At 45.7% G+C, this 26,232-nt stretch overlaps 1 protein-coding gene and 1 pseudogene across 2 annotated transcripts in view; one reads left to right on the forward strand and one right to left on the reverse strand.

The window, feature by feature from the left end:
* Positions 1 to 25,025, forward strand: part of AKAP12 (A-kinase anchoring protein 12) — a 122,160-nt gene extending 97,135 nt beyond the window's left edge. For both annotated transcript variants that reach the window (NM_001278476.1, NM_001278477.1), the window contains 2 exon segments: positions 16,388 to 21,432; positions 23,500 to 25,025. In NM_001278476.1, the coding sequence (NP_001265405.1) occupies positions 16,388 to 21,420 (5,033 nt within the window). In that variant the 3' untranslated portion in view covers positions 21,421 to 21,432; positions 23,500 to 25,025.
* Positions 15,009 to 15,093, reverse strand: LOC114677927 (small nucleolar RNA U13; annotated as a pseudogene).
* Positions 25,026 to 26,232: the final 1,207 nt, after the last annotated feature.

A 26,232-nucleotide genomic window follows, 5' to 3' on the forward strand; every position in this document is an offset into this window, starting at 1 on the left:
GAATGATGATGGTCTTGTTTGGCAATCTTTACCAGCAGCAAGAAACTGGGAAATATGGGGGTGATTTTGGTGTATCATGTACAGTTGGGCTGGGGAAAGCTAAAAAAAGTGAAGGAGATGGCCGGGCGCGGTGGCTCAAGCCTGTAATCCCAGCACTTTGGGAGGCCGAGACGGGCAGATCACAAGGTCAGGAGATCGAGACCATCCTGGCAAACCCGGTGAAACCCCGTCTCTACTAAAAAATACAAAAAAAACTAGCCGGGCGAGGTGGCGGGCGCCTGTAGTCCCAGCTACTCAGGAGGCTGAGGCAGGAGAATAGCGTGAACCCGGGAGGCGGAGCTTGCAGTGAGCTGAGATCGCGCCACTGCACTCCAGCCTGGGTGACAGAGCGAGACCCCGTCTCAACAAAAAAAAAAAAAAAAAAAAAAAGTGAAGGAGATGAGGAGGGGGAGGCCAGCACAGGAAGAAGGGTCCCGGCCACCTTTGAGCCATACTTGAGGTAAAGGACCTGCATCTGGCCAGGCTCTGTGGCTTATGTCTGTAATCCCAGCACTTTGGGAGGCTGAGGTGGGAGGATCGCTTGAGGCCAGGAGTTCAAGACTAGCCTGGGCAACATAGCGAGATCCTCCATCTCTACAAAAACAAAAACAGAAAAGGGATCTGCATCTTTACATGGTGCAAATAAAGAAAACTAGAAGATAGGGAGTTAACTCGAGACATATTATGTGCCTCTTTTCTCCCCTTGAAATGTTGATGTTGGAAGTCAAGGTGTTAAAAATAGGCACAATGTCACATTCAACTTTACAGGATTTGAAAGTGCATCTCAGCTGGGCGCGGTGGCTCATGCCTGTAATCCCAACACTTTAGGAGGCTGAGGCAGGTGGATCACTTGAGGCAGTAGTTCGAAACCAGCCTGGCCAACATGGCGAAACCCTGTCTCTACTAAAAATACAAAAATTAGCCGGGTGTGGTGGCGGGCACCTGTAGTCCCAGCTTCGCAGGAGGCTGAGACAGGAGAACCGCTGGAACACTGGAGGCAGAGGCTGCAGAGAGCCGAGATCACGCCATTATACTCCAGCCTGGGCAACAGAGCAAGACTCCGTCTCAAAAAAAAATAAAAAAGAGTGCATCTCAATTTTTTTTTTTTTTTGAAACGGAATAGTTGTCGCCCAGGCTGGAGTGCAGTGGTAGGATCTCCACTGCAAGCTCCACCGCCCGGGTTCACGCCATTCTCCTGCCTCAGCCTCCTGGAACTAAAGGAGTCCGCCACCATGTTTGGCTAATTTTTACTAAGAGACAGGGTTTCTCCATGTTAGCCAGGATGGTCTTGATCTCCTGACCTCGTGATCCACCCGCCTCGGCCTCCCAGAGTGCTGGGGTTACAGACGTGAGCCACTGCACCCAGTCTTCAACTTTTTGTATGTGATTTTCAGTGACTTCTGGTGGTGAAAATCAAGAGCTTTCTGGTTCAGCAGAGCTGAAAGCTGTTCAATACCGCCCTCTTCTGTCCAAAACTCATTCAGGCATTTGGACAATGATTTTCTACTCGGGAATGTTTGTGAGGAAGGATGATGGTGAAGATTTGACATTATCTAACCATGGGGACAGAAAAACAAATTTTGCAGCCATTAGGTCTTAGTTTTAAAGACTCTGTTCAGAAAACAAAACAAATAGTGATTATCTGGATGTTGTCCTTATGAAAAGTTTTCCCTATTCTCTGTGTTTTTAAAGTTGTCTACAATTTATACTGATTATGTTTGGAATTGGCAAAAAGTAATGAAAATTAAAGTTTTATTTTTATAGAAAGCCAACTGATACGTCATCCTCATAACCAGCCTTAGTGTCCTCACCTATAATGTAAGCAACTTATGTTATAGGTGAGGACACTAAGAACAGAGATTTTCATTTTCTTTTTATTTCACTTTTTTTTTTTTTTTTTTTTTTTGTGAGATGGAGACTCACTCTGTTACCCAAGCTAGAGTGCAGTGGCACGATCTCCACTCATTGTAACCTCCACCTTGCGGGTTCAAGCTATCCTCCTGCCTCAGCCTCCTAAGTAGCTGGGATTACAAGCATGTACCACCACGCCCAGCTAGCTTTTGTATTTTTAGTAGAGACAGGGTTTGACTGTGTTGCCCAAAGCTGGTCTCAGACTCCTGACCCCAAAGTGATCCTCCTGCCTCGGCCTCTCAAAGTGCTGGGATTACAGCCCTGTGAGCCGCTGTACCTGGCCTTATTTTTAGTTTAGCTTCAGGGATACGTGTATAGGTTTGTTACATGGATATATTGCATAAGGGTGAAGTTTGGGCTCTTGTGTACCCATCACAGGAGTGGTGAACATTGTACTCAATAGTATATTTCAACGCTCACTTCCCTCCCACCTTCCCTCCCTTTTAGAGTCCCCAGTGTCTATTATTTCCATCTTTATGTCCCTGTGTACTCATTGGTTAACTACCATTTATGAGAATACGCAGCATTTTACTTTCTGAGTTATTTTACTTAGGTTTATGGCCTCCAGATCCTTCCATGTTGCTGCAAGGGACATGATTTCTTTCTTTTTTATGGCTGCATATATTCCATGGTGTATGTGGACCACGTTTTCTTTATCCAGTCAAACTTTGGACACTTGGGTTGGTTCTATGACTTTGCTAGTGTGAATAGTGCTGCAAGAAACATGTATCTTTTTGATAAATTGATTTTATCTCTCTTGGGTAGGTGCCAAATAATGGATTGCTGTGTGGAATGGTAGTTCTGTTTTTTGTTCCTTGAGAAATCTCCATAGTGTTTTCTATAGCTCTCTTACTAATTTACATTCCCACTGGCAACGTATACACGTTCCCTTTTCTCCACATCTGTGCCAACATCTGCTGTTTTTTGACTTTTTAATAATAGCTATTCTGGCTAGGCGCAGTGACTCACATCTATAATCCCAGCACTTTGGGAGGCTGAGGCAGGTGGATCACCTGAGGTCAGGAGTTCGAGACCAGCCTGGCCAACATGGTGAAACCCCGTCTCTACTAAAAATATAAAAATTAGCCAGGCGTAGTGGCGTGCGACTGTAGTCCCAGCTACTCGGGAGGCTGAGACAGAATTGCATGAACCCAGGAGGCGGAGGTTGCAGTGAACTGAGATCGCGCCATTACACTGCAACCTAGCCGACAGAGCGAGACTCCGTCTCAAAATAAATAAATAATTAAAAATAGCCATTCTGACTGGTGCAAGATTGTGGTTTTAAATTGCATTTCTCTGATAGTGATGCTGAGAATGTTTTCATATGTTTCTTTGCTGTTTGTATGTCTTCTTTGGAGAAATGTCTAAGAACAGAGATTTTTAGGAAACTTGCCCAAGGGCCCAGTGCTAGTAAGTGTTACAACTAAAATTTAAACCCCTCTGCCTGAATTCTTTTTCTCTCTTCGGTGGGAGAAAGTTAACTCGTTTTCCTGTTATTTAATACAATATAAAATTTATATTATGGTATGTAATGTGAAGGAAATATCTGATATCCTCCTCTAAAATCAGGTCGGGTAAATCATCACTCTACATTTTGTTGTTTTCTATAATTTTTAGTAGTTATCTGCAATTCCGAGTGCATTCTTCCAAGTGATTTAAAAAAAAAAAGTAATTTCAGGCCAGTTCCGGTGGCTCACGCCTGTAATCTCAGCACTTTGAGAGGCCGAGGCAGGTAGATCACCCGAGGTCAGGAGTTCGAGAGCAGCCTGGCCAACATGGTGAAATCCCATCTCTACTAAAAATACAAAAAATTAGCTGGGCGTGGGGGTGGGCGCCTGTAATCCCAGCACTTTGAGAGGCCGAGGCGGGTAGATCACCCGAGGTTGGGAGTTCGAGAGCAGCCTGGCCAATATGGTGAAACCCCATCTCTGCTAAAAATACAAAAAATTAGCTGGGCATGGGGGTGGGCGCCTGTAATCCCAGCTACTTGGGAGGCTGGGACAGAAGAATCGCTTGAACCTGGGAGGCGGAGGTTGCAGTGAGCTGAGATCGTGCCATTGCACTCCAGGCTGGGCAACAAGAGCGAGTTTCTGTATCAAAAACAAAAAACAAAAAGATAACTGTAAACATTCAGAAAGTTGGAAAACTAAAATGAATACATAGAACACCCATACTCTTTACTCAGATTCACCTAACCCAAATAGTGGAATATTGTCAACATTTTCCCTAACTTGCTGTATTTACTCTCTTTTTGTTGGAAAACAAAACAAACCTCAGTCCACAGGTTTCTGTTATAACTCACATAGGCATGAGATATATTAATAAATTCACTGAAGAAGGCCAGGCACAGTGGCTCACACCTGTAATCCCAGCATTTTGGGAGGCTGAGGAGGATTGCTTTGAGCTCAGGAGTTCAAGGCCAGCCATGGTGAAACCCCTGTGTCTACTAAAAATACAAAAATTAGCCAGGCGTTGGTGACTCACGCCTGTATTCCCAGCTACTTGGGAGGCTGAGGCTGGAGAATCGCTTGAGCCCTGGAAATGGAGGCTGCAGTGAGCCAAGGTGACACCATGGTACTCCTGCCTGAGTGATAGAGGGACACCTTGTCTCAAAAAAAATTAGGGAAGCATTTGAAAGTAAGTTGTATACATCATTTTATCCCTAAATATTTCAGTGTGTATTTTCCAAGAATAGGGATATTCCCTTTCATAACCATAGTATAGATATTGACGGTTATCAATATCATACATTTAAGTTATTACAGAACTTTTCTATAATCTGCTTCTAATTTTGTCAGTTAATCTAATTATGTCCCTTTTAAAGCATTCCTCTTTGTATTCCAAGATCCACCCTAGGGTCAGAGATTTTGTGTTGTCATGTCTTTTTAGTTTCTTTTAATCTGGAAGACTTCTATAGCTTTTGTCTTTTAGACTTTGATATATTCAAAGCATAAGTTCTCTCCCCATTTCTACTCATTCTTTATTTGATGTTTCTTTTGCCTAAATCAATTTAGGTTACTCATTCTTTTTTTTTTCTCCCTGAGACGGAGTCTTGCTCTCTTGCCCAGGCTGAAGTGCAGTGGTGTGATCTCGGTTTACTGCAACCTCCGCCTCCCGGGTTTAAGCGATTCTCCCACGTCAGCCTCCTGAGTAGCTGGGACTCCAGGCACCCACCACCATGCCTGGCTAATTTTTGTGTTTTTAGTAGAGACTGGGTTTCGCCATGTTGGCCAGGCTGGTCTCAAACTCCTGACTTGAGGTGATCCGCCTACCTCGCACCCCCAAAGTGCTGGGATTACAGGCATGAGCCACTGCACCTGGCCGTAGGTTACTCATTGTAAGCCAGAATCCTGCAGAGGTGATGTTGTGTCCTTCTCAGGGTATTGCACGCAGTGTCCATCTGTCCCTTGTAGACTGATGTTAAGGTGTTGTCCGATTTCTCCACTGTAGAATTGGGTGTTTCTCCCTCCTTTTCAACAATAAGCATGTAAACATCCTGCCCCTCTCCTCCATTTAGCACTTTGGCACCATTGATTCTTGCTTTATCCAGCTTTCACTTTGATGGTTGTAAAGTGATGATCGGGTGATCTTTTGAATCGCTATCTGTGAGTGGGTGGGTAGGATGTATGCACTGTTTCCTTTTCAAAAAGATGCATGACTGTAACTATGAATAAACTCTGCCTTTCACACTGAAATAGAATTCAAATTGCTGTCCACATTAGACATAAAGCAGTTTTTCCATCTAAGTGTAGGAGTTGACATATCGAAATACTTGTTCTTGCCATAAGTGGTGCTTATGAACTATAAAAAGTTATAATGATTTATGGAAAATAAGTATGTTTATGCTTTAAAAGGGTATGAAATTGACTTTTCTTTCAAAAAGACAAACTCTGTATTTTGCTCCTTTAGTGCCTTCACTCTAAGCACTCCCTAGCCAGCCTTTGGCCCTCCTGAGATACCACACACCTATATGATGTTGGTCAAGTCATATGACCGTTTTTAAAAACAGACTATTTTTAAGAGTAGTTTCAGGTTCACAGCAAAATTGAGTGGAGAGTTCAAAGAATTCCCATGTGTCCCTTGCCCCATCACCTACACAGCCTCCCCCAGCCCTTATCAACATTCCCCACCAGAATGGGTTGTTTGTTACAATCAATGAACCTACACTGATACATGGTTATCACCCAAAGTCCAAAGTTTACATTAGGGCTCACTCTTGGTGGCATACTTTCTGTGGGTTTGGGCCAATACATAATGATGTGTACCCGCCATGACAGCGTCATGTAGAATGGCTTCACTGCCATAAAAATCATCTGTGCTTCCTCCCCCCAGCCCCTGGCAACTACTGCTCTTTTTACTGTCTCTATAGTTTTGCCTTTTTCAGAATGTCATATAGTTGGAATCATACATTGTGTATCTTCCTCCGAGTGTCTTCTTTTGCTTAGCTATATATATTTAAGTTCCCTCCACGTCTTTTCATGGCCTGATAACTAATTTTTCTTTCTTTTTTTTTCTTTTTTGAGATGGAGTCTCACTCTGTTACCCAGGCTGGACAGTGCAGTGGCACGATCTCAGCTCACTGCAAGCCCCGCCTCCTGGGTTCAAGCAATTCTCTGCCTCAGCCTTCCGAGTAGCTGGGATTACAGGTGCCCACCATCATGCCTGGCTAATTTTTGTACTTTTTTTAGTAGAGACGGGGTTTCACCATCTTGGCCAGGCTGGTCTTGAACTCATGACCTCGCGATCCACCCACCTCGGCCTCCCAAAGTGCTGGGATTACAGGCATGAGCCACCGCACCCAGCCAACTCATTTCTTTTTAGTACTGAATAATATTCCGTTGTCTGGATGTACCATACTTTATCCACTCACCTATTGAAGGACATCTGATTGCTTCCAAGTTTTGGCACTTATGCATAAAGCTGCTGTAAACATCTGTGTGCAGATGTTTTGTGTGGACATAAATATTCATTTGGGTGAATACCAGGGAGCATGATTGCCAGATCATATGGTAAGAGTATATTCAGTATGAAAAGAAGCCATAGACTGTCCTCCCAAGTGGCTGTCCATCTGCATTCTCACAGATGACTATTTTTGAAGTCCCAGTTGGTAGGAGCAGGTGAGCTCCACCTTCTATCCCGCAAGGCTCTATAAGGGATGGCTTTGTAATGGGAACTTGACTGATACCCTCAATCTTGTGCTAATACTCAAGAACTTAAAGCTCTTTACAACCCAGCCAAACCCACAAGCAGATTCCGCCATGCCTTGGCCATTGCCAGACAAAACCCCTTTGTGTTTTTGCTTGATTTTCATCCTTCTGTGACATTGATATTTCAGGCCAGGCTAGTTGTTTTGCAGAACGTCCTTCATTGCAGATTTGTCTGATTGTTTCCTCGTGATTAGATGCCGTTAAACATTTTGATCAGCAGTGCTACAAAGATGAATTCTTGTCCTTCTGAGTGCCTCACATCAGGAAGCACGATGGCATCTGTTCCATTATCCAGGATAAGTCTGATCCCTTGGTTAAAGTGGTGCCTGCCAGATTTCTCCATTGTCGAGGTCCTTTTTGTTTGTTTTTGGGGTTTTTTGGGGTGTTGTTTTTTTTTTGTTTGTTTGTTTTTGAGACAGTCTTGCCCTGTCTCCCAGGCTGGAATGCAGTGGCGCGATCTCAGCTCACTGCAACCTCCGCCTCCCCGGTGCAACCGATTCTCCTGCCTCAGCCTTCGGAGTAGCTGGAATTACAGACATGTGCTGCCGCCCCCGGCTAATTTGTTTGTATTTTTAGTAGACATGGGGGTTCACCATGTTGGCCAGGCTGGTCTCCAACTCCTGACCTCAGGCGATCCGCCCGCTTTGGCCTCCCAAAGTGCTGGGATTACAGGCGTGAGCCACCGCGCCAGGCCTCGAGGCCTTTTTTTTTTTTTTTTTTTGAAATTAAGTGTTGCCGGGCGCGGTGGCTCAAGCCTGTAATCCCAGCACTTTGGGAGGCTGAGGTGGGCGGATCACGAGGTCAGGAGATCGAGACCATCCTGGCTAACACGGTGAAACCCCATCTCTACTAAAAAATACAAAAAACTAGCTGGGCGAGGTGGCGGGTGCCTGTAGTCCCAGCTACTCGGGAGGCTGAGGCAGGAGAATGGCATGAACCCGGGAGGCAAAGCTTGCAGTGAGCTGAGATCCGGCCACTGCACTCCAGCCTGGGCGACAGAGCGAGACTCCGTCTCAAAAAAAAAAAAAAAAAGAAATTAAATGTCAGGGATGTTCAGCAGCGGCTTGGCAGTTGGTTAGCAGGATGGTTTTCGGCCTCAGCGGGCTTGGGTTTGAAGAGACCCCACTGGGGCGGTCCGCAGGATCCCCGGGGGTTTCTGGGGAGGCTGAGGGCTGGCGCCGGGCGCGGGGAGGCTGCGTCCTTTGTGACGTTAGCGGCAGGCCCCGGGGCCCAGGCTTTCGCGAGCTATGGCAGCCGGCAGGGGCGCGCTGGGCCTCGCGGGCCGCTGTTGGGCTGCCCCTGCCGGCGGGCTGCGCGCGCCATGCCCTGGTGGAGTAAACTCTGCAGTGAGTAGCACGTGCCCCCCCAGCGGCCGTTCGCCCCGCGGCGATGGCGGACACGGAATCCCGAGGGCCACCAACTGTCCCTTAGGACCGGCCCGAGATGGGTGTGTGGGTTTTCCAGCCTCCTTCCTTCCCGTCCCAGGCTTGGGAAAGCCTCTCTACTGGCCAAGGCGCACAGGGACAGGTCGAGAAGGGCCTGCGACCGTGGCATCCCAGCCCAGGCTGCAGAGCCGCCTGCTGCCCTTGATCTTGCCCCAGGCCCCCAGCCCCAGAAAGGCAAGGCCTTTCTGGGTCCCGTGACACAGGTGCCAAAACGCTCTGCGATAGCAGCCTACCTCCAACAGGGAGATGTGAGGGGAACACTTTCACACAGCCGCAACCCCAGGGATGCCCCAGGGTGGGCCCCACTTCCTGCCACCCAGAGGACACCCCCCGGAAGATTCTGGCTTGAAAGGGGAGTCAGGGGGTTGGAGTGGACATGGCTGTGGCTGCGGTCACCTGGGGAGGTGGGCGGCAGGGCAGGTCGAGGATAACCCAGGCCTCAAAAAGTCACCAGGATTTAGCAAAGTTGTCCTCACTGTGAGGCCTGGAGGCCGGCAGAGTGTGGGGCGCAGAACAGAATGGAACAGGCCTCAGCACTTGGGCTGCACCATGGGGAGTGTGGAGCCGAGTGATGGGGCAGGCTGGGAAGTGCGGTCTATGATTCAATTCGGGTTCCAAGCCCGATTGCATGTGTTTTGGGGTCAGGATCTCAACAGCACGGGTACACATATAGGTACCTGCCAGGCTAGGTAGGTTAGAAGACTATTCTCTAGGCCCTGGAGCCATTAGGAGTCGACAGCCTGGTGATGTGATAGAAGCGGTATTTTAGGAGGCCCTGCTTAGCAGGTACCTTGTATGGAGTGTGTAGATTGCCCCAGCACAGAGGGTACCTGGAAGCCGAAATGAGGGTGAAGCACAAAGCACGGAGGCATCAGAAGGTTGTTCTGACAATTGTAGCTCTTAGGATTACTTAGGTCAAAAGAGACTGCAGACTAGTTGACCAGTTACAACTTAACATTTTTATTTTTCTTTTTGAGACGGAGTCTCGCTTTGTCACCCAGGCTCGAGTGCAGTGGTGTGATCTCAGCTGACTGCAAGCTCCACCTCCCAGGTTCACACCATTCTCCTGCCTCAGCCTCCTGAGTAACTGGGGCTACAGGCGCCCACCACCATGCCCAGCTAATTTTTTTTTTCGTACTTTTAGTAGAGTTGGGGTTTCACCATATTAGCCAGGATGTTCTCGATCTACTGACCTCGTGATCCACCCGCCTCAGCCTCCCAAAGTGCTGGGATTACAGGCGTGAGCCACCACGCCCTGCCTACAACTTAAAATTTTTCTATATGCGTTTTATTATGTGTTCATCTCATAACTCACTTACTCTATATAACGAGAACATCTGATTATTGTTAAGCTATACTGAACTATCAATAGCTGTTCAGTACCAGCTACCTTAGATACTGATGGCAGTCGCCCAGGCTGGAGTGCGGTAGTGTGATCTCGGCTCACTGCAACCTCCACCTCCCAGGTTCAAGTGATTCTCCTGCCTCAGCCTCCCAAGTAGCTGAGACTACAGGCATGCGCCACCACGCCCAGCTAAATTTTTGTACTTTTAGTAGAGATGGGGTTTCACCACTTTGACCAGCATGGTCTCAAATTCCTGACCTCAAGTGAACCGCCTGCTTCGGCCTCCCAAAATGCTGGGATTACAGGTGTGAGCCATAGCTGTTTTGTTCTGCCTGCTGGCAGCTGGTTCATGAACCTTTATCTTCCTAGTTTTGACTATAAACATTTCGGCCCTTTCAGGATGAAACAGAAGTGTTTACAATGGAAACACAGATTTAAGAGTGGAGGGAAAATAGTGAGGGGGAAATGGTTGTGTGACACCAGCTTTCTACTCCTATATTAGCAACATGTCTCTGCATTTTCTGATTCCAGGGAGGTTGATGAGTATTTGTTTTTAATCACATGCTTGCTGGCAGGACATGTAATTTCTGTTTGTATTCTTTTCTTTTTTTTTTTTGAGACGGAGTCTCGCTCTGTCGCCCAGACTGGAGTGCAGTGGCGCGATCTCAGCTCACTGCAAGCTCCGCCTCCCGGGTTCACGCCATTCTCCTGCCTCAGCCTCCGGAGTAGCTGGGACTACAGGCGCCCGCCACCACGCCCGGCTAATTTCTTTTTGTATTTTTAGTAGAGACGGGGTTTCACCGTGTTAGCCAGGATGGTCTCGATCTCCTGACCTCGTGATCCGCCCGCCTCGGCCTCCCAAAGTGCTGGGATTACAGGCTTGAGCCACGGCCTCTGTTTGTATTCTGTACTAGTGAAATCATACTAGAATAGAGTTTGTTATTGGAATTTTTCTTTTTTCTCTAGTATATTTCCAATTATTTTATCCAACTTTTTCAAAAGGAAAGTTGCATCTCTTAAATTGCATTAGAAGTGTTTGCAAAAAGTTCTTTTGTGACCGCCAGGCGCGTGGCTCACGCCTATAATCACAGCACTTTGGGAGGCTAAGGCAGGTGGATCACCTGAGGTCAGGAGTTTGAAAACAGCCTGGCCAGCATGGTGAAACCTTGTCTGTACTGAAAATACAAAAATTAGCCGAGTGTGGTGGCAGCGCCTGTAATCCCAGCTACTTGGGAGACTGAGGCAGGAGAATCGCTTGAACCCAGGAGGCGGAGTTTGGAGTGAGCTGAGATCGTGCCACTGCACTCCAGTGTGGGCGACAGAGCGAAGACTCTGGCTCAAAAAAAGAAAAAAGAAAAAGAAAGAAATAGTTCATGGAAATACTGTTAAAGAAACCTTTGGATTTAACTCTAAACACATTCATCACAATGTCGGTTTATAATAGGAACAAATAGAAACTTAAAGCATTTTCTTATTTCAGAATACTATACATGCTTTAAAAAATAATGGGAAGAGTATATATATATATATCTAAAATATAGAAGAAGTTTAAATCGTAGATGTCTGGACTTTCCTTTCTCTTTGAGTATTTGCTTCAAAATTTAGTATGAGTGTTTAATTTTTCCTTATTGTTTGTTAAGTCTAATGTTGGTCACAAATGTGTATTTTATAAAGGGAAAAGGGAAATCCTTTAGAAACTGTGCCTCAGATCAAAAGAATGAGATTCTTGGGTTTTTCGTGAAACCTTCTTCGCTATCTGAAATGTTTAGTTCTCAGGTAAAACTAAAAGTTTTTGTTTTTAATGCTACCTTAGATACTGATGGCAGAAAAAATGAGCCTTGCTGATTATCGAAGCTGTTACAGATAGTGAGTCTGTGGCATCACCACTGAAGCAAAGGCCCTTATTGAGTCTGAAGAATAAGAGGCCCAGATAACCTATTCATCTATGAATATCCAAAAATCTAGCAATGTTTGAAAAGAAAAAAAGAACTTTAGCTTAACTTAGAGAATAACAAGGTACAAGGACCAAAAAAAACCTCTACTCACACTGTTGCCCTGACTTGGTTGGGTACCTTAGGCAGTTTTGTCATTGTTGCTGTTGTTTTTGTCTGTTTGTTTTTTTAGTGAGTCTGGCTCTGTCACCCAGGCTAGAGTGCAGTGGCGCGATCGTGGCTCACTGCAACCTCCGCCTCCCGGGTTCAAGCGATTCTCCTGCCTCAGCCTCCCGAGTAGCTAGGACTACAGGTGCCCGCCACTATGCCTGGCTAGTTTTTGTATTTTTAGTAGAGACGGGGTTTCACCATGTTGGCCAGCCTGCTCTTAAACTCCTGACCTCAAATGATCCACCTGCCTCGACCTCCCAAAGTGCTGGCATTACAGGCATGAGCCACTGCGCCCGGCCTAGTTTTTCACTTAACTTTCTGGGGTTCAGTTTCAAAATAAAACCAAATAAGTAGTACGATGGAAATTTGTTGACATAGATTTGTAGTATTTCATAAATATGAAAATAAATTGGCCGGGCGCGGTGGCTCAAGCCTGTAATCCCAGCACTTTGGGAGGCCGAGACGGGCGGATCACGAGGTCAGGAGATCGAGACCATCCTGGCTAACACGGTGAAACCCCGTCTCTACTAAAAAATACAAAAAACTAGCCGGGCGAGGTGGCGGGCGCCTGTAGTCCCAGCTACTCGGGAGGCTGAGGCAGGAGAATGGTCTAAACCCGGGAGGCGGAGCTTGCAGTGAGCTGAGATCCGGCCACTGCACCCCAGCCTGGGCGACAGAGCAAGACTCTGTCTCAAAAAAAAAAAAAAAAAAAAAAAATACAAAAAACTAGCCGGGCGAGGTGGCGGGCGCCTGTAGTCCCAGCTACTTGGGAGGCTGAGGCAGGAGAATGGCGTAAACCCGGGAGGCGGAGCTTGCAGTGAGCTGAGATCCGGCCACTGTACTCCAGCTCGGGTGACAGAGCGAGACTCCGTCTCAAAAAAAAAAAAAAAAGAAAATAAATTGTTTTCAGAGTAATCAGATTATATAAGCGGAATGAATGTATGGATTTTGGGAAGCATTCTATATTTCTAAATATTTCTGCATTTCAAGTGTTTATTGCTGTGTTCTAAGTCGTGGTGTATGTACTACTTATAATTTTTTTTTGGAGGCGGGGACAGAGTCTTGCTCTGTTGCCCAGGCTGGAGTGCAGTGGCGTGATCTCGGCTCACTGCAACTTCCGCCTCCCAGGTTCACGCCATTCTCCTGCCTCAGCCTCCCGAGTAGCTGGGACTACAGGCGCCCACTACCACGCCCGGCTAATTTTTTGTATTTTTAGTAGAGATGGGATTTCACCATGTTAGCCAGGATGGTCTCAATCTCCTGACCTCGTGACCCGCCTGCCTCGGCCTCCCAAAGTGCTGGGATTACAGGCGTGAGCCACCACGCCTGGCTTGTTATAATTATTAACCTTCAATTTGTGCTTAAAACATTAAGTATATTTTTGCAGTTTTTGTTAAGATCTTTTTGGTGTCCATTTTAATTGACCTTTTTGTTTAGTACAGAAATCGATATATGTCCTATGTAGAAAATTAGAAGCTGGGCACAGTGGCTCACACTTGTAATCCCAGCACTTTGGGAGGCCAAAGCGGGCGGATCACCTGAGGCCAGGAGTTTGAGACCAGCGTGGCCAAACATAGTGAAACCCCATCTCTACTAAAAATACAAACATTAGTCAGGTATGGTGGCACATGCCAGTAGTCCCAGCTACTCGGGAGGCTGAGGCAGGAGAATTGCGTGAACCCGGGAGGCAGAGGTTGCAGTGAGCCCAGATCACATCGCTGCAGCCTGGGCGACAGAGTGAGACTCTGTCTAAAAAAAGAAAAAAAGAAAGAAAAAAGAAAATTCAGACAAGCAAAACTAAAATAAATGACATTCGCATCCCCCAGAGATCATATGTGAAGGATGTGTGTGTGTGTGTGTGTGTGTGTGTGTGTGTGTGTGAGAGAGAGAGAGAGAGAGAGAGAGAGAGAGAAAGGAGAGATAGTTGTTTTTAAGCCAGAATGAGGTCATTGTATATACTGTTTGGTAACCTGCTTTCTGCAGTCAAATCTCTCTACCCTTTTATTTCAATGAAAATTCATCTCATCTAATCCCAAATCTCATACTCGGTATTTCCCAAGAAGACCCAAAAATGTCCTTTAGCTGTTTTTCCCTAACAAATATCCAATTCAGGATCATGCCAGGCACCTCTGGTTATTGTGTTCCTTAAATCTCTTAATTTAACACAGTTCCCCCCCGCTTCCCCCAATTAAATCACATTGACTTGACTTTTCCCCTCAATGATTTTAAAATTACAAACCCAGAAAAATATAGTAAATACTTACGTACATTTGACCTAATTCACCATTTATGGAAAGCCACATCATCCGCCCCACCCCCCACCAACCTATTTGAAAGTTACTTGCAGACAATACTTTTGTGTTTCTGCTGGATTTTCATTCTTCTGTGACACTGACATTTCAGGCCAGGCTAGTTGTTTTGCAGAACGTCCTTCATTGTGGATTTGTCTAGTTGTGTCGTTAGATGTGATTAGATGCCGTTCAACCTTTTGGTCAGGGATGCCACGTAGAGGAATTCTTGGCCTTCTCAGTGCCTCACACCAGGAAGCACAATGACATCTGTCCCGTTATTGAGGATGTTAAATGTGATCACTTGGTTAAGGTGGTGCCTGCAGATTTCTCCATTGTCAAGGTCATTTTTTTGAAATTAAGTAATCTGTATGTTGGTACTCTGAATGTATGTTTCCTGACCTGATGGTTTTAGCAGTTCATGATTCTTGACTGAATAAGTTATTAAAATGGTGTCTGTAAATTATAATTTTCTAAATCTAAAATTTTAACAATAATGACTTGGAGGATCAAAGTGGAAGTTATATCTATATTTATTGACATTTTTTTTCGTTAAAGAAGTGCTCCCTTTTCCTCATTTACCTTTTTTAGTATCACTCTCGATTCATGGATTCTTTTTTTATTCAATGTGTTGTAACCCATCAGTGTCATTATTCTCTTTTTCTTGTTCATGTCAGACAAGTAATGTGCCATCGTGGTAACAATGCACACATTGCAGTGAACACCCAATCGTCACTCTCATAAACTGCAAAGGATCCATTATTCTTTTCTATGCTTCAAAGTTTGGACATTGGGAGCCCCGTCAAGCCAGTTCTTGTGTCCTTTCGACACCTCCATCAGCTTTTGAGCACAACAAAATATTCTTCATACGTCCTCTGACCCAGCCTGGAGTTTCTCCAAAGAGCTCTTCTCCCTTTTGGGGACCTGTTGAGGTCGAACTTAGTTACCACATAGAATGTCCCCTTCTTTAGATTGGTGTAGATACTTGTTTGTTCTTTAGCTTGTTCCTGAAACCCTATATTTCCTATTAAGTGGGCAGTTATATCTAAAACTTGATGGAGTCTTCTTTAAAATATGGGTGTGATGTGGGATTCCATCTTACATTTCTACAGAAGATACAGTATCTGGTTGACTCACTCTTAGGGGTACCGTGGCTACTTATGTGGAACTAATTTTTTGATAGTTAAGTTTGTCAACTTTCCCTTTAACAGGCAACAGAAAGAGCTGATAATTCTCTTTGAACCTGAATTTTTAAAGGTCACTGGAAAGAAGTAGACATTAATCTATTAAGATTTACAAATCTCCGTAAGATCTCACTTTATCCTTGAATTACCTGGCATTAAAGAAAGTATTAATTGGTCATGTATTAAAAATATTTAATTTTCGCTGGGCGCTGTGGCTCACGCCTGTAATCCCAGCACTTTGGGAGGCCGAGGTGGCCGGATCACTTGAAGTCAGGAGCTCGAGACCAGCCTGGCCAACATGGTGAAACCCCGCCTCACCTAAAAATACAAAAATCAGCCATGCATGGTGAAAGACGCCAGCTACTCGGGAGGCTGAGGCAGGAGAATCACTTGAATCACTTGAACCTGGGGCGGAGGTTGCAGTGAGCCGAGATCGCACCACTGCACTCCAGCCTGGGAGACAGAGCGAGACTCCATCTCAAAAAAAAATTAAAAAAAAAAAAATTAATTTTCTTGGGCTGGGCACTGTAGCTCACACCTGTAATCCCAACGCTTTGAGAAGCTGAGGCAGGAGGATCACTCGAGCCCAGCAGTTGGAGACCAGCCTGAACAACATAGTGAGATCTCCTCTGTACAGAAAATAAAAAACTTAACTGGACATGGTGGCATGTGCCTGTAGTCCCAGCTACTCGGGGACGCTGAGGTGGGAGGATTCCTTGAGCCTAGGGGGTTGAGGCTGCAGTGAGCTGAGACCACACCACTGCACTCCAGCTGGGGCAAGAGAGTGAGGCCCTGTCTGAGAAAAACAATTTTCTCGAATTGTAATCACCTTTTCTCTTCTCCCCACCCCCCCTTTTTGTTAATAGTTGGACAGAGAGACTCTGAAGATGTGAGCGAAAGAGACTCCGATAAGGAGATGGCTGCTAAGTCAGCGGTTGTTCAAGACGTCACAGAAGATGGGCAGGAGGAGACACCTGAAATAATCGAACAGATTCCTTCTTCAGAAAGCAATTTAGACGAGCTAACACAACCCACTGAGTCCCAGGCTAATGATATTGGATTTAAGAAGGTGTTTAAGTTTGTTGGCTTTAAATTCACTGTGAAAAAGGATAAAACAGAGAAGCCTGACACTGTCCAGCTACTCACTGTGAAAAAAGATGAAGGGGAAGGAGCAGCAGGGGCTGGCGACCACCAGGACCCCAACCTTGGGGCTGGAGAAGCAGCATCCAAAGAAAGCGAACTCAAACAATCTACAGAGAAACCCGAAGAGACCCTGAAGCGCGAGCAAAGCCACGCGGAAATTTCTCCTCCAGCCGAATCTAGCCAAGCAATGGTGGAGGAATGCAAAGAGGAAGGAGAAGAGAAACAAGAAAAAGAACCCAGCAAGTCTGCAGAATCTCCAACGAGTCCCGTGACCAGTGACACGGGATCGACCTTCAAAAAATTCTTCACTCAAGGTTGGGCTGGCTGGCGAAAAAAGACCAGTTTCAGGAAGCCAAAGGAGGATGAAGTGGAAGCTTCAGAGAAGAAAAAGGAACAAGAGCCAGAAAAAGTTGACACAGAAGAAAACGGAAAGGCAGAGGCCGACTCCGAGAAACTGACCGCCTCCGAGCAAGCCCACCCACAGGAGCCGGCGGAAAGTGCCCACGAGCCCCGGTTATCAGCTGAGTATGAGAAAGTCGAGCTGCCCTCGGAGGAGCAAGTCAGTGGCTCGCAGGGTCCTTCTGAAGAGAAACCCGCTCCATTGGCGACAGAAGTGTTTGATGAGAAAATCGAAGTCCACCAAGAAGAGGTTGTAGCCGAAGTCCACGTCAGCACCGTGGAGGAGAGAACTGAGCAGAAAATGGAGGTGGAAGAAACAGCAGGGTCTGTGCCAGCTGAAGAATTGGTTGAAATGAATGCAGAACCTCAGGAAGCCGAACCTGCCAAGGAGCTGGTGAAGCTCAAAGAAACGTGTGTTTCCGGAGAGGACCCTACACAGGGAGCTGACCTCAGTCCTGATGAGAAGGTGCTGTCAAAACCCGCCGAAGGCGTTGTGAGTGAGGTGGAAATGCTGTCATCACAGGAGAGAACGAAGGTGCAGGGAAGTCCACTAAAGAAGCTTTTTACCAGCACTGGCTTAAAAAAGCTTTCTGGAAAGAAACAGAAAGGGAAAAGAGGAGGAGGAGATGAGGAATCAGGGGAGCACACTCAGGTTCCAGCCGATTCTCCGGACAGCCACGAGGAGCAAAAAGGCGAGAGCTCTGCCTCCTCCCCGGAGGAGCCCGAGGAGATCACGTGTCTGGAGAAGGGCTTAGCCGAGGTGCAGCAGGATGGGGAAGCTGAAGAAGGAGCTACTTCCGATGGAGAGAAAAAAAGAGAAGGTGTCACTCCCTGGGCGTCGTTCAAAAAGATGGTGACGCCCAAGAAGCGTGTTAGACGGCCTTCGGAAAGTGATAAAGAAGATGAGCTGGACAAGGTCAAGAGCGCTACCTTGTCTTCCACCGAGAGCGCAGCCTCTGAAATGCAAGAAGAAATGAAAGGGAGCGTGGAAGAGCCAAAGCCAGAAGAACCGAAGCGCAAGGTGGATACCTCAGTATCTTGGGAAGCTTTAATTTGTGTGGGATCATCCAAGAAAAGAGCAAGGAAAGGGTCCTCTTCTGATGAGGAAGGGGGACCAAAAACAATGGGAGGAGACAACCAGAAAGCCGATGAGGCCGGAAAAGACAAAGAGACGGGAACAGACGGGATCCTTGCTGGTTCCCAAGAACATGATCCAGGGCAGGGAAGTTCCTCCCCTGAGCAAGCTGGAAGCCCTACCGAAGGGGAAGGCGTTTCCACCTGGGAGTCATTTAAAAGGTTAGTCACACCAAGAAAAAAATCAAAGTCCAAGCTGGAAGAGAAGAGCGAAGACTCCATAGCTGGGTCTGGTGTAGAACATTCCACTCCAGATGCTGAACCCGGGAAAGAAGAATCTTGGGTCTCAATCAAGAAGTTTATTCCTGGACGAAGGAAGAAAAGGCCAGATGGGAAACAAGAACAAGCCCCTGTTGAAGACGCAGGGCCAGCAGGGGCCAACGAAGATGACTCTGATGTCCCGGCTGTGGTCCCTCTTTCTGAGTATGACGCTGTAGAAAGGGAGAAAATGGAGGCACAGCAAGCCCAAAAGAGCGCAGAGCAGCCCGAGCAGAAGGCAGCCGCTGAGGTGTCCAAGGAGCTCAGCGAGAGTCAGGGTCATACAATGGCGGCGGCTGTCGTTGACGGGATCAGGGCAGCTACCATTATTGAAGAAAGGTCTCCTTCTTGGATATCTGCTTCAGTGACGGAACCTCTTGAACAAGGAGAAGCTGAAGCCACACCGTTAACTGGGGAGGTATTGGAAAGAGAAGTAATTGCAGAAGAAGAAACCCCCATGGTTAGCGAACCTCTGCCAGAGAACAGAGCGACCCGGGGCGACTCGGTCGTTAGCGAGGCGGAATTGACCCCCGAAGCTGTGACAGCTGCAGAAACCGCAGGGCCATTGGGTGCCGAAGAAGGAACCGAAGCATCTGCTGCTGAAGAGACCACAGAAATGGTGTCAGCAGTCTCCCAGTTAACCGACTCCCCAGACACCACGGAGGAGGCCACTCCAGTGCAGGAGGTGGAAGGTGGCGTACCTGACATAGAAGAGCAAGAGAGGAGGACTCAAGAGGTCCTCCTGGCAGTGGCAGAAAAAGTGAAAGAGGAATCCCTGCTGCCTGGCACCAGTGGGCCAGAAGACGCACTTCAGCCTGTGCAGAGAGCAGAGGCAGAAAGACCAGAAGAGGATGCTGAAGCACCGGGTCCGAAGAAAGAGACGGATGTAGTGTTGAAAGTAGATGCTCAGGAGGCAAAAACTGAGCCTTTTACACAAGGGAAGGTGATGGGGCAGACCACCCCAGAAAGCTTTGAAAAAGCTCCTCAAGTCACAGAGACCATGGAGTCCAGTGAGCTTGTCACCACTTGTCAAGCTGAAACCTTAGCTGGGGTAAAATCACAGGAGATGGTGATGGAACAGGCTATTCCCCCTGACTCGGCGGAAACCCCTACAGACAGTGAGACCGATGGAAGCACCCCCGTAGCAGACTTTGACACGCCAGGCACAACCCAGAAAGACAAGACTGTGGAGATCCATGAGGAGAATGAGGTCGCATCTGGTACCCAGTCAGGGGGCACAGAAGCAGAGGCAGTTCCTGCACAGAAAGAGAGGCCTCCAGCACCTTCCAGTTTTGTGTTCCAGGAAGAAACTAAAGAACAATCAAAGATGGAAGACACTCTAGAGCATACAGATAAAGGGGTGTCGGTGGAAACTGTACCCATTCTGTCGAAAACTGAGGAGACTCAAGAGGCTGGCCAGTTTGCTGATGAGAAAACCGAAGACGTACCATTTGTCGAAGGACTTGAGGGGTCTGTAGACACAGCCATAACAGTCAGTCAGGAAAAGGTCACTGAAGTTGCCCTTAAAGATGAAGGGACAGAAGAAGCTGAATGTAAAAAGGATGATGCCCTTGAACTGCAGAGTCACGCTCAGTCCGCTCCATCCCCTGTGGAGAGAGAGATGGTAATTCAAGTCGAAAGGGAGAGAATGGAAGCAGAGTCAACCCATGTGAATGAAGAGAAACTTGAGCACGAAACAGCTGTTACCGTATCTGAAGAGGTCAGTAAGCAACTCCTCCAGACAGTGAATGTGCCCATCATAGACGGGGCAAAGGAAGTCAGCAGTTTGGAAGGAAGCCCTCCTCCCTGCCGAGGTCAAGAGGAGGCAGCATGCACCAAAATTCAAGTTCAGAGCTCTGAGGCATCATTCACTCTAACAGCTGCTGCAGAGGAGGAAAAGGTCTTAGGAGAAACTGTCAACATTTTAGAAACAGGTGAAACGTTGGCGCCTACAGGTGCACATTTAGTTCTGGAAGAGAAATGCTCTGAAAAAAATGAAGACTTTGCCGCTCATCCAGGGGAAGATGCTGTGCCCGCAGGGCCTGAGTGTCGGGCAAAATCAACACCAGTGATAGTATCTGCCACTACCGAAAAAGGCTTAAGTTCCGACCTGGAAGGAGAGAAAACCACATCACTGGAGTGGAAGTCAGATGAAGTCAGTGAGCAGGTTGCTTGCCAGGAGGTCAAAGTGAGTGTAGCAATTGAGGAGGATTTAGAGCCTGAAAATGGGATTTTGGAGCTTGAGACCAAAAGCAGTAAACTTGTCCAAAACATCATTCAGACAGCCGTTGACCAGTTTGTACGTACAGAAGAAACAGCCACCGAAATGTTGACGTCTGAGTTACAGACACAAGCTCACATGATAAAAGCTGACAACCAGGATGCTGGGCAGGAAACAGAGAAAGAAGGAGAGGAACCTCAGGCCTCTGCACAGGATGAAACACAAATTGCTTCAGCCAAAGAGGAGTCAGAGTCAACCGCAGTGGGACAAGCACATTCTGATATTTCCAAAGACATGAGTGAAGCCTCAGAGAAGACCATGACTGTTGAGATAGAAGGTTCCACTGTAAATGATCAGCAGCTGGAAGAGGTCGTCCTCCCATCTGAGGAAGAGGGAGATGGAGCTGGAACAAAGTCTGTGCCAGAAGATGATGGTCATGCCTTGTTAGCGGAAAGAATAGAGAAGTCACTAGTTGAACCAAAAGAAGATGAAAAAGATGGTGATGTCGATGACCCTGAAAACCAGAACTCAGCCCTGGTTGATACTGATGCCTCAGGAGGCTTAACCAAAGAGTCCCCAGATACAAATGGACCAAAACAAAAAGAGAAGGAAGATGCCCAGGAAGCAGAATTTCAGGAAGGAAAAGTGCACAGTGAATCAGATAAAGCTATCACAACCCAAGCACAGGAGGAGGTACAGAAACAAGAGAGAGAATCTGCAAAGTCCGAACTTACAGAATCTTAAAACATCATGCAGGTAAGCTTCTTTTTCTTCTAAGACAATTTTTCTCTTTTATGCCAATAGATGACAAATTTGTTATATAAGGAATCGGGAGCAAATAATTATGCCTTCATGTAGAACCTTCAGTTGAAGAAAATAACTATCAACTAGATTCAAAGATATAGGATAGTTTCATGGTTTTTGGTCATTGAAATGCCATTTAGTCTTATCGATATTATGAAAAGAATGGCCTTGTTTTACCCCCTAATGTGACTGCTTTAGAAGAAAATAAAAGGGCACGTGTGTGTGCACATGTGCGTGTTTGACCCAAAGGCATAAGAAATACATTGTGTTCACTCAACTAACTTGTTGAATTTTTTAAAAAATAACTAATGCCCCAATAACTGGGCATGGTGGCTCATGCCTGTAATCCCAGCCAGCACTTTGGGAGGCCGAGGCAGGTGGATCACCTGAGGTCAGGAGTTCGAGACCAGCCTGGCCAACATAGTGAAAACTCATCTCTACTAAAAATATAAAAATTAGCTGGCCGTGGTGGCTGGCGCCTGTAATCCCAGCTACTCGGGAGGCTGAGGCAGGAGAATTGCTTGAACCTGGGAGGCAGAGGTTGCCGTGAGCCGAGATAGGACCACTGCACTCCAGCCTGGGCAACAGAGTGAGACCCCATCTAAAAAACAAAAAAACAAAAAAACTAGTGCCCCAAAATGGGTTTATATTAAACTGCCAAAAAAATGGATTTTTTTCCCCCTAGCAGTAGTAACAACTATTTTTTAAAATTTTCCAGTGCATATAATGACCAACCCTCACTGTGTTCATTACTTGCAGCCACTAGTTTTGTGGCAGTGTAACATAATACAAGACCCTCCCCAGCTTTGTTTTTTTTTGTTGTTGTTGTTGTTTTGTATTGTTTTGTTTTATTTTGGAGACAGAGCCTCACTCTGTCACCCAGGCTGGAGTGCAGTGGCGTGATCTTGGCTCACTGCAAGCTCCGCCTCCTGTTCACGCCATTCTCCTGCTTCAGCCTCCGGAGTACCTGGGACTACAGGCGCCCGCCACCACACCCGGCTAATTTTTTTGTATTTTTAGTAGAGACGGGTTTTCACCATGTTAGCCAGGAGGTCTCAATCTCCTGACCTCGTGATCCACCCGCCTCAGCCTCCCAAAGTGCTGGGATTACAGGCGTGAGCCACTGCGCCCGGCCCTATCTTTGTTTTGTTTTTTGAGAGAGCCTTGCTGTGTCACCCAGGGTGGAATGCAGTGGCGCAATCATGAAATGCTGCAGCCTTGACCTCCTGGGCTAAAGCAAATCGCCTGCCTCTGCCTCTGTCTCCTGAGTAGCTGCTGGGACCACAGGCACATGCCACTACTCCCGGCTAATTGTTAAATTTTTTGTAGAGACAGGGATCTTGCTATGTTGCTCAGGCTGGTCTCAAACTCCTGGCCTCAAGAAATCCTTCTGCCTCCGCCTGCCAAAGTGCTAGGATTACAGTCGTGAGTCGCTGTGCCCAACCCATCTTCGTTTTGTTTTGTTTTGTTTTTGAGACAGAGTCTCACTCTGTCGCCTGGGCCGGAGTGCAGTGGCGCAGTCTTGGCTCACTGCAACCTCAGTCTCCCAGGTTCAAGCAATCCTCCTGCCTCAGCCTCCCGAGTAGCTGGATTACAGACACATGCACCATGCACAGCTTATTTTTGTATTTTTAGTAGAGACGAGTTTCCCCCAGGATGGTCTCCCTGACCTCAAGTGATCTGCCTGCCTTGGCCTCCCAAAGTGCTGGGATTACAGGCATGAGTCACCACACCCAGTCCTATCTTTGTTTATTGTTTGTTTGTTTGTTTTTGTATTTTTAGTAGAGACGGGGTTTCACCATGTTGGCCAGGATAGTCTCAATCTCTTTACCTCATGATCCGCCCGCCTCGCCTCCCAAAGTGCTGGGATTACAGGCGTGAGCCACGCCTGGCCCCATCTTTGTTTCTTTAATGTAGTTAAACTATGGTATTATTAGGTCACTTTGACAACTATCCTGTTGTTAATAAATGAGAGAGAAAAAGGAGATTTTATTCACGCTGATTCTCCTCCTCCTACAGTTAAACTCATTGTCTATTTGGAAGACCAGAATGTGAAGACAAGTAGTAGAAGAAAATGAACGCTGCTGCTGAGACTGAAGACCAGTATTTCAGAACTTCGAGAATTGGAGAGCAGGCACATCAACTGATGTCATTTCTAGAGAGCCCCTGACAATCCTGAGGCTTCATCAGGAGCTAGAGCCATTTAACATTTCCTCTTCCCAAGACCAACCTACTATTTTCCCTTGATAACCACATAAATTCTGATTTACGGTCCTAAATTCTTAACCTGGAACTGGAGTTGGCAATACCTAGTTCTGCTTCTCAAACTGGAGTATCATTCTTTATGTATTTATATGTATGTTTTAAGTAATCCTCCTCCTGTATCTATTGTATATTTTTTTCTTAATGTTTAAGGAAATGTGCAGGATACTACATGCTTTTTGTATCACACAGTATATGACGGGGCATGTGCCATAGCGCAGCCTTGGGGAGCTTTAAGCCTCAGTTATAACCCGCGAAAAACAGAGCTTCCTAGAAGTAACATTCCTGATCAAGGTACAATTCTTTAAAATTCACTAATGATTGAGGTCCATATTTAGTGACACTCTGAAATTGGTCACTTTCCTATTACGCACGGTGTGCTAAAACCAAAAAGCATTTTGAAACATACAGAATGTTCTATTGCCATTGGGAACTTTTTCTTTCTAACCCAGTGGAGGTTCGAAAGAAGTTATATTCTGGTAGCAAATTAACTTTACATCCTTTTTCCTACTTGTTATGGTTGTTTGGGCTGATAAGTATGCTTAATCCTGAGGCAAAGTAGTGAAATGTTTTATATGTTATGAAGAAAAGAATTGTTGTAAGTTTTTGATTGTACTCTTATATGCTGGACTGCATTCACACACAGCATGAAATAAGTCAGGTTCTTTACAAATGGTATTTTGATAAATACTGGATTGTGTTTGTGCCATATTTGTGCCATTCTTTTAAGAACAATGTTGCAACACATTGATTTGGATAAGTTGTGATTTGACGACTGATTTAAATAAAATATTTGCTTCACTTAGATTTGCTGGTTTTATTAGATACCAGGAAGCCTGGGATATATGTGTACCACATTAGAATGATGAAGACAAGGATTGATAAGCTAGAACTTTCTGATGTAGTCATTACATGAAAGCCCTTTTCACTGGTTTGAGTTGTGTGTTCAGAGGAAGCAATGGCAGAGATGCTTTTCCTGAAATAAACCAGTAGCTTTTCAGATTGACATTCTTGCTACAATTCTACCATCTGGTAGTTCCTGAAAATGTCAAATTTTTTGTGTTAATATTTTTGGTTTCAAACAATAACAAATGTCTCTAGAAAGAAATTTTAAGAAGGCTTAATAGTAAAAATGCCTTTCCTGAAATAATCTTGGAAAATTTTTTAAACGTCAAAATGATGAGTCATGCTCATACATTAAGGGTTTTTTGTTTGTTTGTTTGTTTGTTTGTTTGTTTTTGAGACGGAGTTTCGCTTTTGTTGCCCAGGCTGGAGTGCAATGGCACGATCTCAGCTCACCGCAACCTCCACTTCCCGGGTTCCAGTGATTCTCCTGCCTCAGCCTGCATTAAGGGTTTTGTCAGACAATTTGTCACACAAAGAACAGTGTCACTTATCTACTCTTGACATATAGAACTGGCCTGGCATATAGCTTTCTAGATTTTACTCAAACTTGGTATTGCAGTTTGAGAATTTGAATTTTGACTGCCGATTAGCTGGAAAGCCTAGTTTTAATGGAAAGAAAGTTTGCTTTTAAAACTGAAAGTAGTTTCTTTTATGCTAACAAATCTAACTTCATACATAATTGGCCATATTAGTAAAACACGTCATGATAGCAGTGTATAGTCTTGTTTATAGTTGGAAGTCATCTTTTAGGAGTTATTCTCAGATATATATAACAGCTACCCATGCATCATTATTAAAATCCCCAAATTCAAAAAACCTCTGAGATATATATATCCTCCTGGAGATATATATATATAATTTTTGGCGGGGGGGTGCCAACTGAGATTTAAATCCAAGTGCTGGTGTCTAGTTCTGAACATCAACTAAAGAGTTTTGGAAATGACAGCAATTTATAACAAATTCATACTGACTTCCTTTCTATGACAAGAAGACATTCTGTGCTGTTTTGAACAGATTAAAGATTTGTGTAGTTTGTGGGAAATTGCTGTTTTTGTTTAAATTCCACCCGTGTTTGTCTTTTCCTACCACCTGTGGCCAGGTGCTCGCTGGCTATCACAGTTGAGATTCCATGAGTAGCTGCTTCATGACTGCTTTTTGTACTATCTGGATGTGCCCAGAGTTACTTCTGTACAAGCTCTATATCTATGTCCGTTGAGAACATTATTTTAACAAGAGGAGCACCAACAGTAGCATGAAATAAAATACCGTTTTATAATTCTAAAGCTGCTGTTAATTTATGAGGTACATAATAATCTAATGTAAACTGCAGAAGTCAGAGCAAGTGCCTACATTTTGTTATTTTTGGCATTACTACAGAGCCATGTACAATAGAAAGCAATGCAAGACTTGTAAACTCTCGCCACTTCTTGTAATATCAAATGTTCCCCCTCAGGTTATTTTGCTTATGGTACCCATGAGTTGCCTCTCTGTACATAGATAAATTGTTCCAATATTTTCCTTTGATGTTTGGAACTACAGATAGTCAAGGGCTGGAAATACTAGTTTTCAATATAAGCTTCCAGC

The sequence above is a fragment of the Macaca mulatta genome, chromosome 4, assembly GCF_049350105.2.
Source record: "Macaca mulatta isolate MMU2019108-1 chromosome 4, T2T-MMU8v2.0, whole genome shotgun sequence".
NCBI classification, from domain to species: domain Eukaryota; kingdom Metazoa; phylum Chordata; class Mammalia; order Primates; family Cercopithecidae; genus Macaca; species Macaca mulatta.